The 19,870-nt window shown below is 42.6% G+C and overlaps 1 protein-coding gene across 7 annotated transcripts in view; it reads right to left on the bottom strand.

Annotated features, from left to right (window-relative positions):
- Positions 1–1,886: 1,886 nt before the first annotated feature.
- The window catches only part of ZNF608 (zinc finger protein 608), an 86,373-nt gene continuing 68,389 nt past the window's right edge, over positions 1,887–19,870 (bottom strand). For 6 of the 7 annotated variants that reach the window (XM_026115378.2, XM_026115380.2, XM_026115382.2 and 3 more), the window contains exons 4-10: positions 12,190–12,277; positions 9,232–11,689; positions 7,026–7,443; positions 6,311–6,483; positions 5,227–5,380; positions 3,895–3,976; positions 1,887–2,894 (exon numbers count right to left, since the gene is read on the bottom strand). In XM_026115378.2, the coding sequence (XP_025971163.1) occupies positions 2,888–2,894; positions 3,895–3,976; positions 5,227–5,380; positions 6,311–6,483; positions 7,026–7,443; positions 9,232–11,689; positions 12,190–12,277 (3,380 nt within the window). In that variant the 3' untranslated portion in view covers positions 1,887–2,887. The remainder of the gene's footprint in view (positions 2,895–3,894; positions 3,977–5,226; positions 5,381–6,310; positions 6,484–7,025; positions 7,444–9,231; positions 11,690–12,189; positions 12,278–19,870) is intronic. The other variant, XM_064502753.1, reaches the window with a different exon arrangement.

The following is a 19,870-nucleotide window of genomic DNA, read 5'->3' as shown; positions in this document are numbered from 1 at the left end:
CAGTAACTCCCGGGCTGAGGTTTCCGGGCCAGCATGAGGGGCTCTCACTGGCAGACCCTTCGGCTGCATCCCACAGACAGGCTGGAAATGCGAAGTCAGCGCATAGGCGAGCTCCAGGTTACCTCTGCAGACATCCAGCAGCATCCGGACGAAAGACAGGAGCAGAGGGAGCGACTGGGGCTGCTGGAAGAGCAGAGCAGGAGAGGTGCCAGCCGGAAGAGACACGAGCCCGGGCCCTGTCCGTGGGCAAAAGCGCTCAGCTGCGGCCGTCCCACGGTGCGTGAACTGCCCCTTTCCAGTGACCGGCTCCTGTGGCATGCAGACAGCTCCCAGGTTTGTAAAATTTCTTCCTCACGGCGGTGAGATGGTTACAGCCACTGCGTGTCAAAGCCTGGACGTGAGGACACCGTTTGGCTTTGGGGAGCCAGAGAGTCACGCGCATCGGCTGCACAGCCTCTGAGAGGTCAGCGCGGCAAGCGTTAAACCGAGAGGAACGCTATAAAGACGGAAGGAAAATAATACCCTTCAGTGGAGGAAGACAATAAATGGCAATGACAGTTAGCCCCTCTTACAGACTTCAAGGATATAATAAAGCTATAACATTAATTATCATTTAAACTGCTGCTTACCCTGTATCAATCAGAGTAATTCATTCCAGTTACTTACGACACTCAATCTTAAACCACACTAAATCAAAATCACCAACAGTGTGAATTTATAAGATCTGTTTTGCTGCAGAAGCATTAATGGTCTGGGCTGAAAAAAAAAAAAATCAATGGCGCATTTCAATAAAAAAGCCATCAGAGCTTTTAATATAGAAGTAAGAGGGCACTTATTTAATTGTTCAGGAGCTTTGCACTCACAACATCCCCACCCCACAGAAAACACCCCTTCCTTCCCATTTCTGATGAGGCTAATTTGTCGTATGTCAGTGCTGGGAGATTTCTGAATGTGTTCAGAACAAGATGATAAGAGTAAGCCAGAGATGAATGTGTAGTAAAAATCAATAAACCTTATTACTAGTCACTAAGGGGACTGATTTTATGTCTGTAAAAATAAAACAATTATAGCAATATTAATGGCAGATTCATCATGGTAATATAAAAAGTCCAAGTGTGCTTGTCTGTTGGGAATCCTTAATTCATCCTTCTATATTAAGTATTCACAAGGCAAGAGAAATGGAACCCACTTCATAAACAAGTTCTAACCTCCAGTAATTCATCTTGCCAAGAAAAAAAAAAAAGACAGTAAAACTTTAAAACCAATTTTGCCGCCCAATGTAAATGGAACGTGCAGGAAAGGATAAAAGTTAAAGCCTTAAAAACGTGACCAGTAAATCGCGTTTTTTTTTTTCATGTCATAACCAGTGCTCTTTCATGTTACTGTGTATTGTGGTTACAGCACTGGAACAAAATAGGTGGCAAGTCTACAAAATTATTTATTTTTTGGTAATAAGGGTAGGAATGGGACTTTTTCTATCTACATGTCCTCCGTTGTTAGGTGTCTATTCATTTTACTGAGGCAGTACAGATGAAACAGAAAAAGAATAGCCTATAATTTATAGCGCACACAGCTGCTCTGCAAAAGGCATTAGAGATTTAAGTACCGCTAATACCACCCAAGCTTATTAGGGGCCTTCCTCCAGCCTGCTGAAGCCAAGGGAAGGAGACCCTCGGCAGTCACCCGGCTCGGGTGCCGCGCTGCCACCCAGGAGAGGCAGCGGAGGTGCTGCGGGCCCGGGGCCACCGCTGGCCTGTTGCCGGTGCCGGCGGCTCCCGAGCCGCAGAGAGCCGCGCCGCAGACACGCTGGGCTCTCCTGCCTGCATCGATGGCACCGCTCCCAAAGCGGGCCACAGGAAAGCAAGTTGAGACAGACACCAAGAAAGTACAAAAACAACTTTTTTTCTTTATTCTGATTGCCAAATTATTTAAGGCAGGTATAAAAATGAAAGCATTCAATATACATTTTACATAAAATAAACTAGATTACAGCATAAAACAAGTAACCAGGCAATGGCATTAAAGTCTCTCTTCTAAAACTGGATAATTGTAAACATTAAAAAAAAGACTGCAGGACTATTCAAGTAATAGAACAATCACAGATGTCTTCTGGTATGCAGGCTATTGGGTTATTTGCCATTCAAGATTATCAAAAAAGACATTTCATTATTCACAGATGCTCATTATTTCCCCATTTAAAATCTATACATTATGTACAACACAGTTTTTGTGGTACTGGCAACCCCATGCCTTCCAAATGTATATCTCTCACAATACACAATTACAATGAAACAGTGAATACAGTAACATTTTACACTGATGCATCTTAATAGGAGCCACCAAATAGACATCTACATTGTACCAAAGTGTCATCACAGTTAGCCTCTCTGAGGGCTTGTGGGAAATATCAGAAGGGTATGCAAGGTTCAGGCACACTGATACATAACATTATTTATTTACAATTACAAAGCAAAAAAAAAAAAAAAGAAAGAAAGAAAAGGGAAGAAGAGAAGAGAAAAGAAACAAACAGCCTTTCGTGGTTAACACTTTCTAAACATGACAAATACATTTCTCCTTTACTGTGTGGTTTGCAACTTAGCAGCAGACCCTGTGTGCGAGCCTGGTTACTGATACAAAAAAAGTAAAGAATATATATATATTTTTATATATATATGTATATATATATACGCATATATATATATAAAAACAGAAGTCTAATTACAGCAACATTTGTTACTCTGTGATAAAATCTGCAATTTACAAAAATGAAATGACTGGTTTTTGCCTGCCATTAAGGCATTTCAAATTAACACCATGGAACTGATGTCTGTAATAAAGCGCTTCCTCATGTGATCCAGTCACATGACAATGTACATTTCCAAACTCATCATTCTCTGAAAAGAGAAAGAAGAACGTTTAAGCATGGCGTGTCCTTTTCTCCTAATGTTTTCTGCATCTCGGACACGCTGTGAAATGAGATCTGCACAGAACTCTATCTCAAGCGACAAAGAGAGCAAGTCACATCCTCTTCCCTCCCCCACAAAGGTCAACATACAACAAACGTGTCGGGATTTATCTTCCGAGTTCTGACACCCTGGACCACATCGGGTCTTTCAGAGCCAGAAACCTCCTCTCCCACTCAAATAATTCAAGCTAGAAGTCTTACGCGCTCACTTGTTCCCAGAAAGACACCAATAACCACGGAACTTTATAGCACTACATAAGACATTAAACTCTGAGACTTAACATGGAGGTGATGAAAGAGACCCTACTGTTACGGATGCATTGGGTTTTTCACTTAAAATAAGATGACTGTGACACAGAAGGGTGTCTCCCCTGTTGGGGGTCGAAGAGTAAATCTTATTCACAACCTATTAAATAACTAAGACGTGAATGCATGGAATTCCTATGTGACTGAAAAATGATGTAACCTCTAACGGACTCCCTAGCAAACCCTCTGAAAATAAAATCAGCAAACTAGACAGATTTGCAGATTACATAAAAGCATAAGTTTATCTGGTAGTAGATGGATCTTAATTGAACATGAAATGTTATCCACCTCGTAATATCATTTGGATCTTAATTATATTTCATAATCACTTGTTTTTTCTTAATAATAGCTAAACCTAAAACATAATCTATGAAAAAACTCAAAAAACAGACTATTTGTTTCCCCTTAATGATCTACATTATAATTAAAGGACACAATTCAAAGACAAAATGTCATCTTAATGAGAATAAAACTACAATTAGCCTCAAAACCCAGCCAACCTTTTCCCCCTCCTTAAAAACTGTGTCTTATAAAGAACTGCAGCCCTCTAGGCTATAAAAACTATGCTTTGCCTTCTCCTCTCTATATTAAGATGTATAATTCAAGATTTACTGGATATTTACCTTCTTTGTGCAGGAAACATACCAGACGCAGATGCCTGAGCAGCCACCTGCTGAGTGGCAACAAGGGCAGCAGAGGTCAATCCTGAAGGAAAGGAGAAACAAAAGAATGTGGATGCACTTCTGGTTTTAATGGATTTTTCTGTTCAGAGAACGGTAGGAAGAATCCCTAACGCAAACAAATAAAAAAACCCCACCATCAGAAAATGGCTTTTAACACTACACAAAAGGCAAATGTTTCAGACAGCCGTGTTGAGACAGTCTGCCCAGTATGACCAATATGCCTTCACAGAGTATACTGAATTCTCCTTGATAGGTATTTTACAAGAAAATACAGCATTCCGACTTATTGTATTACTTTCCAAGTACTGCACTGTGTGGTGCTAAATGGTTTGTATGAATTCCTGAAAGCTCAGTAGAAATAACAGGTACCAGGAAACAACAAGAACAAAAAGTCACAGTGAATTACAGAAACGACATGCTAGCTGCTCAGAATACAATACTTTCATATTAACTTATCATTTTTACAGTTTTCCTACTGAACAGGCATAATGCATCCCATAAGGCATATGGAATCACTGAATCAAACTGAGAAATTTCAAGACTTTTACACAGGAAAAATAACTTCTGAGGCACTGAGTGAATGTAATGAATTAATGTCATTTTAGCTACCAATTGTGTTAGCATATACTTTGCTGCATGGGAGGAAATCTCCTTTTAATTCAGCTAGAATCCAGGGTTAGAGAAAACCAGTCAAAGACTGGTATAAAACCTAGGGAGAATGAATCATGCCTTACTGTGGTGCCTTTTCCCTGACTGCAACTCTGCGCACTGCATTTGCTGAAATACAAAGAGATCCCTTTCAGAGGCTCAAACTAGCAAACTCAAACCGTTGTGACTCCAATGCCCTGTACATAAAATATGTTCCGGATAAAAAGCTTTTGTCTTTGCTAGACTTCTTCCACTGCTTACACAACCCTAATTACATAAAAAGGGGTTTGTTTGGTTTGTTTTTTTTACCGCCTTTTACCCGGTTAATGTCAGTTTGCAGTAGGATTCCAAAAGTTCAAGTGAACAACAGTCTAACTAGTAGATCTTTAATAATATGTTGACAACCAGTTGTGGAAAGAAAACTTGGTATTTCTCAGGCACGAAGCTGTTTACTTGAGGTTTTCCTTGCTGCTAGTCCTTGATGGGAATTTTCAAGCCTCCTGCCTAAATGTAAAGCCCTTCTGATTTAACAACGGGGTCTCTACTCAAAACGCTTCATGTACGTACGGCTTGCAAGGTCAAAGAAACAACTCCACCAGGCATGCTAACCCCATTACTGCTCACCTTGAAATGGGTCGTATTGACCAGGTATAAGCGGGTAACCCATTCCAACGTGCGTGTGATGGTGCGTATGGAGGTGCCGCTGGCTGAAAGGAGAATGACGGTCTCGTTCCCTCTCTGCTTCCCGTTCACGCTCAGCTGCAGATTTTTCCACAGGCTGACAATAAAATGGTGGAAGAAAATTGACGTGAGAATTTCAAAGGGGAGGAAATCGTAACCAAAATACACTTGCTAGTATTACCTGGCAATGATCTTTTAAATTCAGATGATGAAGCTGATTCTCCAGTGTACTGGAGACCTGCACTTGTTCTAGCACAAAGCAAGTGTATCTGGTTATTTCTGGTATTCTGGTTATATATAATCTGGAAGATTTTCAAAGCACAGATTTTCAGGTGACACCCTGCAGCATGAAGCCACCAGGCTGACCTCTATTTTTGCACTCCCTCAAGTTTGGCTGACCCGCCAATGCCTGAACATCCTCTTTGGGCTGCTGAGAGCTGATGTAAATTAGTCCTCAGGCCTCTTTAATGCACACTAGGGAACAAACCTGCCTGAGCAGCAAGAAAGCCCTTTTTAAAACAGAATCAGAGTCAGTGACTTGCTCACAATTAAAGATAGCACCAACTTATCTGAAAGTAAAATAACAGTGTTTGTTCCAACATGGAAATATTCAGAAGTAGATGCTGGGAATCTGCTATTCAGAAGATATGGCTTCATGGCAAATCTACTGAGGGGATATTAGCGAATCCCACAGCTGAACTTATTTCATTTTCTGCTTTCAAACAGGAGCTTCCCATTTAACCGCAACAAACTCTGCCATGCACCAAGAGATATCTCTGAATCTAGGTTTCTATATAAGTCCTCTTATTTAAGTTAGGAAGACTGTGCACAGAACTCTGTTATACGTATCACTTCCAATTTATGCCAAGGAAGCATCCGGACTTTAAACTACTTTTACTTTAAGTAGCAGTATAAAGAAGCATCATGCATTCATAGTTTGATGCCAGACTCTGTGTGCATATTAAAATGATATTCTCTAGCCCTCCCCAAAGGTACTGCTCTTCAGTAACAACAGAAGAAGCCTTACAACAGGGGACTTGCTGCGATACTGGTTGGCATGCTGCTGGAGCAAATCCAGTGCTTTAGACTCAGTGGTTGATTTCGCATTGATGCTCGGGCTGGTATTGACTTTCTCCGCCTCTTCTCTCCCTGACATCTTCCCATAAACAGGATAATGAAATCCTGGAGAGAGATAGGCCCCTGCAGGTAAACAATAAATGCCACATCAAGTTACTGTTTTTACATTTTGGTTATACCAAGGTGGGAGGAAGGGATGGCCAGGACAGAGAGTAACAACAGAAAGGGATCACGCGACTATCAAACTGTATCTTTGCTCTTCGATTTTTTCCCCTAATTTGCCCTGATGAATGGAGGTTATAAAGAGGGCTGAGCTGATAGCCATTTCAGACATTTATGGGTCCTCTTTAAGTGAAAGGAATAGTAACTCTAATGGTTCTGACAGTAAGTGCTTAGAATATTTTTATAGGCAATAAACTATCTGTCAGTCTAACAGCAATAGCAAACTGTCAAGGGTTGAGAAAACTGTAGCCGGGAACTCTGACAGTTCATAAAAGGCACACCTTGTGTTGACTTTCCCTAGCATAAGCTCAAGCAAAATGAATGTCATCTATGAAGCTTCTAATTTACTCCAGCAACAAATAGAAATATTAAAATGCAGGCTTTGCTGCATTTTGAGTGTGCAAATCTTTACCAGTGCGCAAGGCAAGTTTCAGAATACATACCAGGATAGCTGTGCATTAGGACAGGAGAGACTGCACGATAGGCTGGATGGTTGGGATCGTACATCTGTGGATAAGGATAAGCATGCAAGTACTGGATATATGACTGATGCTGACTCATTGGTGAAGAAACTGCCACTCTAGCGCCCCGAGAGTCCTTCCAATTTACAGGAGTCTTTCGATCATCGTTTTTTATCTTGTTCTCATCCACTGATTGAGAATCAGAACGCTTGACCTCTTTAGGCTCCTCTTTAATGCTTGCTAATGAGACAGGAAGGTTAGGCAGGGAACTTTCCTTGTTAGGTGTTTTTCTTGGGCTGTCTTCTTTTAACTTTTTCTCACGATCAAGTTCTTCTGATTTTTGCTGATCGAGGTATTTGGGCTGATAGACATAATGATGCCATGTTCGTGAATCTGGGTCCTGAAGCGGAGGAGAAAAAAATTTTGGTCTGAACTTAGATGTTGAAATACAATATTGATATTTCCCATATTTTGGTTAATGTATTTTTAATAGCTGTTTTAATAACATATCTGTATTACAAGAGGAGAGGTGTGCTTGCTACAGAGTGCCTTGAGCTCAAAGTCAAACCAATATTACCATGAAAGAGTAAGAGACTGTTATCAAAATGTAATTCAGTTGCTTCATCTTATATCTTCCGTCATGCCTTTAACTAGTTTAATCATGAAATACATATGCATTTTATCAAAGTTCTGCGACCACACCATACATAAAACATTTTAATTAAAACCCACTGAGAGATTTTCCCACTAGAGAGCAAAAAATATCTGTGAACCACAAAATTAAAGCTGCCTAATGATATGTCTGGGTGCTCAGATTACCTGAAACAACGAACCTGAAAAACTGATTTAGCTGGAAAGATACTTGTGCTGCCTCTGATACTGCAAACACTGACGAATCAGTGGAATGCCAGACATTTAGGCAGACTCCTGCCGCTGACAGACAGTCTTATTTTAAGTTTGTAAAATGACACATGCGTAAGTATTTACAGGATCAGGACCACAAGGTTTAAGGAACAAGTACAGGATATAAAAAATGTATTTTTGCATAATATACTATCTAGACCAGTTTATAAACATTGTATAGAAGTAGATAGGTGTGTTCTTTACAAGACTACGTCAATCAGTACTGAACAACAACAAGAAGACTTAAGTACAACCTATGTAAGGGCTAACTGTAAACATCATCTCCAACAGATCCACATCATGGCAGACACAGCGGAAACATGAGCACAGAACTAGACGCTTGGATGGTCTGGTTCAAATACTCATTTGAATCAGCAGAAATCTCCTCCTTAGGCCCATACCATCCCACTTCCTTTATAGCTCCCACCTCCCACTCACCTGACCCCACCACATCTTGAAAGACAGCCTGTTAGGGTGAAGTCTAGGATGTACCGTACACCACAACATGAAAGCGTTCGACACTGAGGCTCCGGCTCAGAGCAGAGAGACAGTAACGTTACCTCCAGTGAAGGAAAACCGACATCTAGGAAGGTCAGCATGAGCCACTGGATGAAATTCTGGTTCCACTAAAGTCAATGGCAAAACTAACACTGACTTCAATGGAGAGATGATTTCATCCATTGTGTAGGCCCGTAGGGGCTTGGGGTTGGTTGAGGAGAGAAGGGGAACTTAACTGTTTTGAAAAGGTCACCTTGGGTTAAGATAAAGAGCTGAGCTTCAAGCCAACTCTTCAAAGAATCAGCTCACCCATCTTTAGTAAATGCCAACTGTCATTTAACAAAAAAAAAAAAAAAAAAAAAAGAAACACTTCAAACTGTGTTTCAAATCTACTTTAAGTCCTCTCACAATGAAAGCTGCTTATTTTGCTTCAAATTTTTCATTTCTGAACTAAGCAAATTGCTTGGAATTTACATCTAAAAGAGAAATCTAACTCTATTTCATTCTTGCATGTAATTTTAAATAGTCTATTCATGTCTTAGGCCTGGATTCTGTCACCACCTTGCTAGATAGTTTTTTTCTTTTCAAACAGCTCAGCTGAAAGCTAACTTCTTTTCAAACAGCTAAACCGGTTTATTCACCAACTACAGTAATATCCAGCAAGAAAAAACAGATGGCGGCGCTTGTTTGGCTGCAAAGGTAAAAGGCCATAACAAAATCAGGGACAAAACCTCACACGATTTAAGAATAAATCAAGACACCTGTGTTTCATTTCCTGTGATCTCACCTGTTTAAATCTTGTAGTCGGATCTACTCCTGTCTGCTTCATGGAGTCCATAACAGATTTCATCTCCACAGCCTCTTTTATGAGTTGGTGGTTTTCCATTTGTTTGGCTTTGAAACTGTCAGACTGAAGCTGCTGCTGGTGATTGGAAAGGATCTGCGATTTGCTCGTCTCCTCACCTTTGTTAGGGACTGATGACCCTATTTTAGTGTTATTTTTGCTCGACTCTGGAGTTGAAGGGGCCTTTGAAATAGTAGCAGATGGGATATTCTTCTGCTTATTATCATCCTTTCCTATTTCCTTCAAGGGGGGTTCGTTCTTCCTTTCACAGTCTCTTCCAGTTTGTGCCATTTTCTGTTCTGCTAGTCTCTGGTCCTCGTAGTATTTTTCATACTGCTGTCTGTAAGCAGGGTTGGAGGCCATTAAGGACTTTTGGTCCATATAGAGTCCATAAGCATACTGTCCGTAATAAAGTGACTGGGCGAGTGCAGGGTGTCTTTGTGTTATTACCGACTGATGCTGTGGCTGCAAATTAGAGGAATTGGTTTCACTTTTCTTGGAATCCGATGGTTCGGTCTTCTCTTTCTTTTCAGCCTCTTCCTCAGCCTCTTTTTTGATCTTCAGCCCCTGCGGGGTACTGCTGTTCCCAGCTGCTGGGGCACTGACCTGTCCAGAGTGCATGTAACTTGGAGAATAATAAGGATCGTAGCCATGGTAATAGGGAGAATGGGACTCTTTTGCTTGAGCCGATTGTGCCGCGGTTGAAGAATGTCCTTTTACAACACTGTCCTTACTAGAAATAATATCCGACGGAGAGCTGGCCTTTGACCTCATGCCCTCTGACCGGCTGTCAGAACCACCGTCATCAGCCGCATCAGAAATATCGGAGTAAGCGGGGCTGTTGGTTTTAGCGGCCGCGCTGTCCGCACCGTTTTGCGTCAACACGTGCAGCGGCGCCATCGAGGACTGTCCATTCACCAAAGTGCTGCAATCCATCCGGGAGGCACTCCCTATCGACGGGCTGGGCGCGTTGTCCGTGAATGTGTAAACCTTATCGGCTTCGGCCTTAATACTCGCCATCCTGCTCTCTTGCGACTCCGACAGTCCGTTAGCTAACGCTTCGTTCTTGTTGAGATGGTCCTTTAAAAAATGGCCAGGTAAATCTTTCCCAGACCCCTTTGAATCCTCCAGCTTTCCCAGCTTAGAATCCATCTTCGGGCTCCCAGACTCTTTGCTTTCTTTGTCCTTTAGCTTTCTCTTCTCCTTTTTCTTTTTGTCTTTGAGCGATGTGAGAGCTGGGTTTACAGTGCTTGGCTCTCCCATAATTGTGGGCTTTGGTTGAATAGGTTTTAGCGGAGGGCTCTTTGGTGTAGCCTGAACAACAGTAGTTGTTAGAGAGGGCAGTCCTGGTATTGTCCCTGTAGTGGTGGTTGTAAAGGCCGTAGTAGGTATCGCTATTAATTGGGGAGGAGTCGGCGCTGGCGCGGGGGCAATGGGCCTGGCTGTTTTCAGTTTGGAAAGGTTTTTATCCACTTTGCAATTATTAGCTTTTTTGCCTTTGTCTTTATCACCCAAACCTTTCTTGTCTATTAACCCTTCAGCCTCCAACTTAGGCATTTCAGTCTGCAAATTGCCATCTGCTACCGAGCAATTGTCCAGGGTGGCTGCCATATTAGAAATCACCGGCAGGCTGTTCAACTCACTGTTCAGACCCTTCTTTTTGCCCGAATTCTTGCCAGTTTTGGAACTGATAACTGAACTGGGGCCATTGCTGGTCAGCTCCCTTTTTCCCTTGGGGGTCCCTGGGGTAGTGATGGAGGAAGGAGACGTCGGTGCTTTTAGTGGATCAAAGCCGGACAAATTTGTGCTTGGCTCGCTGCATTCAAGTGCCACATTACTCAGTGCTTCCTCGCAGTCTGAAATTTTGTCTTCGCTGTCAGGCTCAAACTCCAGCTTGTTTTCTGGGTCTAAATGTGCATGAGCCTGGTGGTATCGCAGTCCGTTAATGTGCTTGTACTTCTTGTTGCAGTTGGGGTGAGGACAGTCAATCAGCACTGGAGAAGAGCAGCCTTGGTCCAAAAATGTGGTCTCTGGTTTCCCCTGTGGGGTGGTAGGAGTGCTTCTAGAGTTAGTACGAACACGTTTTCCAGATTTATTGTCCTCTGAACTGGAGTTCAAATCAAGCTCCATCGGAGGCTTATTTTTCCTCTTGTTGGTGGATGAGGGGCTGGCTTTGACGTCATCTACAGCACAGTTCGGGGGTGTCCTGCGCCCGCTCGAGTTAAGGCTGCCCCTCCTTCCCTTCCCGTTGGCGCCTCCTCGATTCTTGTTCTGGAGTCCTCTAGACTCTGTAAAACTCGCATCGTTTCCAGGTACAGCTGCAGCTGCAGCGGACCTTGCCCGCTTCCCTCTGCCCCGACCTCCTCTCATTTCCAGGTCACTCGTTGGCGATTCACAAAACCTATATAAACAAGAGCAGATGTCATCAGCAGGAACTGTGAACTAAATAAATACTGAAACAACACCGCTTCCCGTAACAGAGCCTTCAGCCGTGTTAAGGGAAGGATGTGCTTCTTCCACATGAGAACATTACAGTCTCAAAGGGAGTGTCAATTAAAAAAAAAAAAAAAAAAAAAAAAGGGAAAAAAAATCTAATTAGAGCAACAGAGAGAAAATGTTTCCAAACTTATAAAAATGTATTTTTAAATTAATTCCCCTTTGATTTCATCCCACATACTTCCCTTCCCCTCTCAAAAACACAAAGCAAAAGGAAACAAAAACGCTCACCCTAATGTCCCCACTTTCCAGTGTGGAACAGAGAATTATTCATTTCACTGATGCATGTTTTCAATTACACCCAGTTGTTTTTTATTAATGTCTGTATAGTTTCTTGACAGGGACTGGGGGGGAAAGGGGCTGAAAATACAGCAGAGCAAAACCAGATGCAAAACGCTTGCCTACCTGGGAGGGGCCCAGTCGTGCTTTGTGCAGTCCAGCAGCGTTCCCACGTAGGTCTTGTTCCTCCATGTAACATTTACCACTAGAACACCTGCCGGTGGGAGAAAAACAAAGTATTATCACAGTCAGAACAATAACTAGGGCAGGTTTTTTGTTTTGTTCTTTTTTCTTTTTTTCCTTCCCCACAAAGCGAGAGCTTTATTCTCACTTGCTTTCAAAAGCTGTGGTCTATACTCTTCCTCTTTTCTGGTTTCACTGACCTCAAGCTAAAACCCACAGGAAAGAGAGCGAGCAAGAAAGAACAAGAGCGTGTGTGTAAATGTGTGTGTGCGGCTGTGTGTGTGCGCGGGTGTCGGTGTAAGAGACAGTATGTGCCTGTGTGACTGTGAGTGTGTGTAATCAAGATACAGCTGACAGAAGGAAATGGGTTTTGCCATGTCCTGCTGTAAAACGGCAACACTCACCTCTTAATTTTGCTATTATTGCACATAATTGCTTTCGTTTGGCAGCCAGCCAGCATAAACTGAGCACCAGTTACAGTGTTTAAATCAGTAGGTGACTGAGAAGAATCTGCTTTGCTTTAAACAATATGATAATGATGCTTCTATTTATTTGAAATTGCATATATCCAAACACACAAAAACATACACATATATGCATTGTAAGTTTGGTTCAGCAGACTGATATGAACACGTATTATCTGCCTTGCCTTCTCCTCCGCGGAAAGAGAGGGATTAAACGAGAAACTGCAACCTTACAGTAAAGCTAGAGGAATCAAAATGTAAATATTTAGAAAGAGGGCTACTTTAAAAAAATGCATTGTGTTCACTTAATGGCTTTTCCATTTAAGACTTCTGTTAAAATGTAAATACATCTGCCCACCTAAGACAGACTTAGAGTTTTGCTTTATTCAAAACATCTGTGTAAGATGTATACATGGTACGGATGTCTTAAACAGAATTAAAAAGGGGGGGGGTCATTCAAATGTTTTCAGGCTCCCCTCAAATTTGCCTTCACAGAGATAATTTATCACCATGTTTATGGACTAGCCAACATAATTACCCCTTTCATTCATTAACTACCGCAGATAAACACAAGGTAATATTCCTGAGGCAGCCGCCTCTTCCCTTCGGACCTCACACCAAAATAAGAGATTATCCCACCCAGCCCAAGGAAGGCGCAGGGTGCAAAATGTTTCCAGTTCATAAGGGGCATTAGACACTGAATCGCAGCCGCCAGCCCTGTGACTTTCTTTTCTTCTACGCTCTCCTTGTTCCAGCTCTGGCTCTTCCACAATGGATATAATAATGGCACAGTGCCAAAGTGTTTCCAGCCTGTCCCTGCCTTTGTGTTACCAGTGTGATTTCTAATTTTGCACTAAAACTCTCCCTCTCTGCTGCACCAAGGTAAAGTAAACATGTAACCAGCAGCTTATTTCCTCCGGGGCCTTTTAACAGCAGGGAAGTATTTGAAGTGTTGTTAGCGGAGGTACATGGGAAGAAGGGATTTCCTTGAAAATTCTCAATAGCAGATTTGAAATTTATTCCCCATATGGTTTTAAGTTGCCCTTACGATGAGACGTCTGTACGATTTCAGACATTGAGGGTAACACGGTCTAAGGGATAAAAGATAAAATAGTCTCCCAGTCAGGTCCAAGCCCCGACTTTCGACACAGAAAAGGATTAAGGTAAAACTGATACGCAGGCAATCAAAATCAAAATTAAGTTTATTTTTATGATCTGCGCCACTTCCGTAGAATGGAAGAACACATTTTATTCCTGCCCCCTTCAAGTGACAACAGACACCTGAAAAAGCTATGGGGGGAGGGGGGTCCGTTGCTTTTCTCGTCGCCGCTCTCCAGCGCGTCGTGCGCGGTGCCAGGGACCTTCCAGCTCCCCCAGACCCGGCCGAGGGCAGCGCCCGCCGCGCTCCTCGGGGCCGCCCGCGGGTGGGGGCGGCGCGCGTGGCGGCCGTTGCCTCGCGCAAGAGCCGCGCGAACAATGAGGGCGCCGCTCGCCCCCTCCCCTCCGCGGAGCCCGGGGCGCTCGGCGCGACGAAGGGCTACGGTCCGCCCCGCCGCAGGCAGCGCTCAGCCCCGCGGGGAAGCGGGGCCGCGGCGGCAGCCGTTAGCCCCTGCGCCTCTGCGGTGCGGCGGCGGGGGGAGGGGCGACGCCTGACCAACGCGCGCAACCGCCACCCCAACGGGCGCAACTGCCCTCTGCCAGCCCGTGAGCCGCCGCCGCGGGCCGGCACGGCACCGAGCGGCCCTGCCGCCAGCACCAGAGGAGCAGTGCTCAGCGCACGTCATGTTTGGTGTCCCCTAAACCTACTTACACGTATGGGCAAACGCTTCAAAGCATGAAAAGCAACCGCCGGTAGAATCAGAGAGGAAACATTTGCCAGTGGAAATCTGGTTTCCCCAGCAGCTCCCAGCCAAATGCCCACCTGCCACTTGTACAGCAGAGAGATGCATTAAAATAGTGTTTCTCTGGTAACCTTGATGCTTTTCCTCCCACTTTAACAACTTGTCAGCCACGACTCCGTAGTGCTAGGAGTGAAAACGACGGGTATTTTCCATCTCTGAAGCCTGCTCTGTCACGCAGCCCACCTGTCTGCGGCACCTCAGCGGTGCCCTCCCGTCCCGTCACCAGCGCCTGTCCCATCTCCTAAACTCCGGGGCAAGGAGGGCTCTCCGGCCTCCCACCAAAGGTTACCGGAGACTTAGGCGTGCTTGCCCTTTCCTGCTAACTAGTCCACCTTTTTTTTTTTTTTATGTAATTGTTACATTCTTAAAAATCACGGAATACTCCTAAATAATTCTGCGTCCTCAACTCTTCTTGTCTCTTTCTGTGTCCTGTATTTATTTAATAATTTATATAACAGAACCATGGGTAGTCTGTTATCTATTAATAGAACAGAAGGCAAAAGAGAAGGCATAAAGAGTAGTATAATGAAAAATAACTGAAATCAATAAATATTTCAGTAATTCTCTTAGAAGACATTCAAATGACCTTCCAGTGTGAGAAAGTCAATACTTCAAAGCAAACACGAACAAGCTCCTCCTCTAAAGTCAGTTACATTTAGCATCTTACTAATTTTGTTGGTCTTAGCTAAGGCCCCGGTAAGTAAGTAGAAGGGAAGATTAATCCCCACGCTGTTTTAGAATAACTGTGGTAAGGAGTAAATTTCCTTCCTCTAATGAACAGCATATTACTCAGCCACAGGTACAATTTCACAGATCAGGCAGTGAAGGGAGCTCATTTAATCTATTAAAATCATCACAGAAATGGGTCAAAAGAATAGAAGTAACATGGGAGCTAGGACCGACCCCTAGGGAAACGTGCAACTGGGAGGCTAATTAGACCAAAGCACTGGAAAGCCAAAAGGGAGAGCAGAAAGATGCTACATGCTTGATGCACCTAGAGAAGAGGAAGGACTATCCCTGCTGCACCCACTCAGGGGGGACTGTTACAGATTTCTCTCATCCAAAATATTTGTCCGTGGCACAAAGCTCAAGTGAGTCCACTTCGAAACAAGAATCTCTCCTGGGACTTCTTTCCAGGAAGCAGCACACAAATAATACTGGAGCAGTCTTCAATACATCCCTGAGTAATGCATCCGAATACACAGCGCAGGTAGTCACAGACGCATTAGCTTTCGCTAATTTGTTCTCAGCCCTCCTGTGTGCGTGTGTGCTGGGACACAGCTCTCCACACACTGGCACATCTATCTGACGAAGTAAGTAACATAGCACTCACAGGACCAACCCTCACTGAGGCTGTATCCAGCTGCAAGAAATCTCTGTAATGGCGGTGGGGGGTTCCTATCCACTAGAATACATGCCTTGTAACAACCATTTCTTTAGCGTTGTCTCAGCGGAGGAGGGAAGATGGGGAGACAGTCTGAGGAACCCACAGGCTTCATACCACCTGAATACAGAAATGCATTTTCACATGAAAAAAACAAGAGGCTAAACTATCCAAAATAACCACTACTGCTGAATGGGAGAAAAAAATCAGATGCTTGTGTATTACAAGTGTATCTAAGGGTATCTGGACTCTAAGATTGCAGTTCAAGGAACCTACCTGAAATCCTAAATTAAAGCAGCCAAGAATAAGAAATTGTCTTTTCACTATTTCAGAAGTTACTACCCATGCTACTCGTTATTCCTGAAGAGTAGATAGAGTAACCAGTAAACCTATGCTCAAGGATTGTCAAACACAATCTAGTACAGATAAACAAGGTCATGTTACCTAGAAATTTTACAGTTCAACCACCTACGCTAGCTAGTCAGTATCTTTTCTGCTCAAATCTGTTATTAGCCAAGACAGGATCATACGCAAAAGCCTTAATGTAAAGTGAAGGTGCACACTGGATGTTACCCAGTGCCCACCACTGTCACTCCTCTAACATCAAGGGACATTTCGTCAGCCTGTTGGGAGCAAGAAAAGATTCTGCATTTGGGTGTTTTCTTTCTCACTGGATGTACCTTTATAAGCTTTTTCTTTTACTCATCACATTCAGAACTACAATGTAGGAAGCTACATTCACGGCAAAAAGAAGCTCAAGAATAGTTAGAGCAGCATTAAAATGTCATTGGCTATTTACTATTAATTAAATTTAGAGAATAAGGTATGTCACCACAATTTGGAAATGAAGGCATCTAAATTACTTCCAAAGCACTTTAAAGACAAAAACAAAGGCAATTCACAGTGGTTCTGTATAACCTATCATTAAATTATTTCTTAGTTCTGTGCTGCAAACAATGTAAGACATTAGTCTTACATTGTCTTACTGGTGAGACATTAACAGAAGACTGAAATCATGAATACTGTCCAATGCCCAGCCTTAGGCTCTTAGCTGTATAATACTGATCTTCTGTAGGTCTCAGACCTGAAACTGCAGATTAGCACTGGGAATCTTTACAGGGCTTGCATTCACAATAAAAAGAAAACAACCCACGTTCTTTTAATGTTAGCATAACAAATGCAGATGTACTGTTTTGACATAAAAACATCACAGTGACAAGGCATCTTTAGCACCACACCAGGATACTGTGCACATTAATTACCTTGAAGTAAAAAAAGACATGGCACTTTTAGCAGCAACCTCAAGCTTGTAGGGATCTACTCACATCTAACAAAATACGCTCTTGCAGATGTTCTCTCATCTAATGCAGAAAAGACGAAAGGACTATTCTAAAACAGACACAAAGTTTTTTGCTTTCATGACTCCACTTTATGCATATAATAAAATCAAGACTTTTTACGCTTTGTATTCAAAACTTTGAAAATGAGATCATTTGTTTAGGAATCAAATTATCACATTAACAGCTTAAATGCAGGCCCCAATTTTTGAAAAAGTTGGCTTTGGAAAATAAACACCTTCAAAGTCCAGTATAAGTAGACATTACTCAATTAATTAGACTGGAAAGCCTGACTTAATGTTTACAGCATAGGCTGCTTTGGTGTTCAGATCACAGTAAATGCTACAAAATTCTGCTTTAGTTAGAGTTGATTATTTTCCCAGGCAACTCAAAAGACCAGTTATCTGAGAGCGTGAATGGGCATGGCTTCATTTTGGTAATGAGAAAGAGGAAGCTCTTCCCTCTTTTCTTAATTGAGAATCCAGCCCAGAATAATTGCAACATTTTGGGGAAAGCAGAGCTGCACACAGGCTTTCTGAATATGTATGTCACTCATTTGTGGAAGATTATCCAGATGATCTTCCACCAGTAGGAACTGTTTGTTTGCTTTTCAGTTATCAAAAACTACCGTTTAAACATCAGTGCAGTCCTGCTTGCTCAAAACTCCTATTTGGATAATAGTTCTGCCTACTGCCTTTACTATGCTGAGCATTATTTTAGACAAATTTGCTGATGCTAAAGCAAGACTCACCAAACTATACTGTGCTTTGTAGTCATTTTTACAAGATTATTTAACAAAACTTTAATATTACAAATTCTTTCAGCAATACTCCTGTGGTACAGCAGGTCTTCAAAGCTGAGCTGCAATTCTCAATACTGAGAAGGCATCATATCATCACCTGACATAACATGAGAGCAAAATCAATTCCTCATATCTTTACCATCGGTGAATACACAAATTCATTTGCAAGCCAAATTCAATTTGCCTTTTGTGCCAGCCTTGCTAAGTACAAACAATCCCAACATGCCTGGAATAGCCAAATCGTGGTGTGTGCTTCATCTGTGAGTACACCACCATCATGGATTAAATAAGCACATCTTATTTTGCAAGTAGCACTGTCAACTTTCTAATCCCACATGTACCTATTTGACATCACTGTTCTAACACTAAAGCATTTTGAGTGCAAAAAGCAGCAGGGTGAAAATCCCTAACTTTAGGATTATCTCAAGCTTTTTTTATTGCCACTGGTTTCGTAAAGAATGCAGTAACTCCTTTGCCTCACAACACCCACCACAGGCTCATCAAACCCAGCTCCACATACACACCTGCCATCCATCCAGGCATATAGCCCATAGAACGATGTTTACATTAGACTCGCGAAGCAAATGCCCCACTTTCTCCTGATTGCTTCCATCAAGGAGGTAATCTAAAATTAACAGCACACATTCTACCTATAAAGTCAAGTCTCCTCTGCTGAATACTGATCCGGTAGCCACACAGTTTGTTTACTACCTTAATCATACACAGTGCCTAACATGGCACAAGAACTTAACTGCATCTACAGCAGGTGCACATGTAACAGACATCAAGATCAGCAAGGCTGAGAATGTAATGATTGTCAGGTGGCCAGAAAATGCAAGACTGGGGATTTTTTTTTTTTTTTTTTTTTAAGTGCCCTACTGCTGGGCTGAATGTTTGAAGAGTCGCTTTAACCACATCCTGTAATCAAACCATCTGGAGCCCAGATCTGCAATTAGTCATCCTGGACATTGGACTTTATCTGAACAAATACGGTACAGCAATGAAGCTGAGAAGATTGGACAGCATTAAGGAAAAGAAGCATAATGAAATACTGCTGCTACAGTCATAAACCTTTGAGACACTTAGATGTGGTGTTAATTTACTACTTTATGAAAGCACAGTAAGCTTAGAGGGCTGAAAGGCTAAAAACTGCTAGTTTAGATAATGTTGCCCTGCTGGTGGCTAAAGCAGGTTGGCATTACTCGAGCCACATAAATTATAGCCTCTTCAACAGCATAACAAACTCAATTCATATCCATGTGATTTCCAGTGGGTTTTGAATAACACCAACCTAAATTTGATGGGTACTTTATCCAAATGTCATGCCCTCTCTTTCCACTTTAATTGGGAAGCCATCAGCACAAGGTATTTAAAGTAGCAACCACCACCTTAACGCAAAAAATCTGTGTTATACCTTTAATGAGATATGAGCAAAACATACATCCCCCGGACTCATGCTGCAAACTCCCATTTACACTCAGAAAAGCAGCAGCAATTTCACAGGGAGGAGGAGTACCTCTTGAAGCCATTGAGTCGGGCCATCAAGGAGACAGCCTTTTCATCCCACCTCATAATAATAATTTTTTTTTAATCTCAATCTATCCCAGAGCATACAGAAGAATAAGCATTGAAATAACCAAAGAAGGCCTGTTTCCCCATGGGCCTGTGTGCTTTAATACACAAAAGCACACACAGCCACTTCCATCACTGTCACGTCCCCCACAGCCTTTGTTCTG

This window comes from Dromaius novaehollandiae, chromosome Z (assembly GCF_036370855.1).
Source record: "Dromaius novaehollandiae isolate bDroNov1 chromosome Z, bDroNov1.hap1, whole genome shotgun sequence".
In the NCBI taxonomy this organism is placed as follows: Eukaryota; Metazoa; Chordata; class Aves; order Casuariiformes; family Dromaiidae; genus Dromaius; species Dromaius novaehollandiae.
Note: the sequence above shows the minus strand (reverse complement) of the source record. Positions and strands in the feature narration are given on the sequence as shown.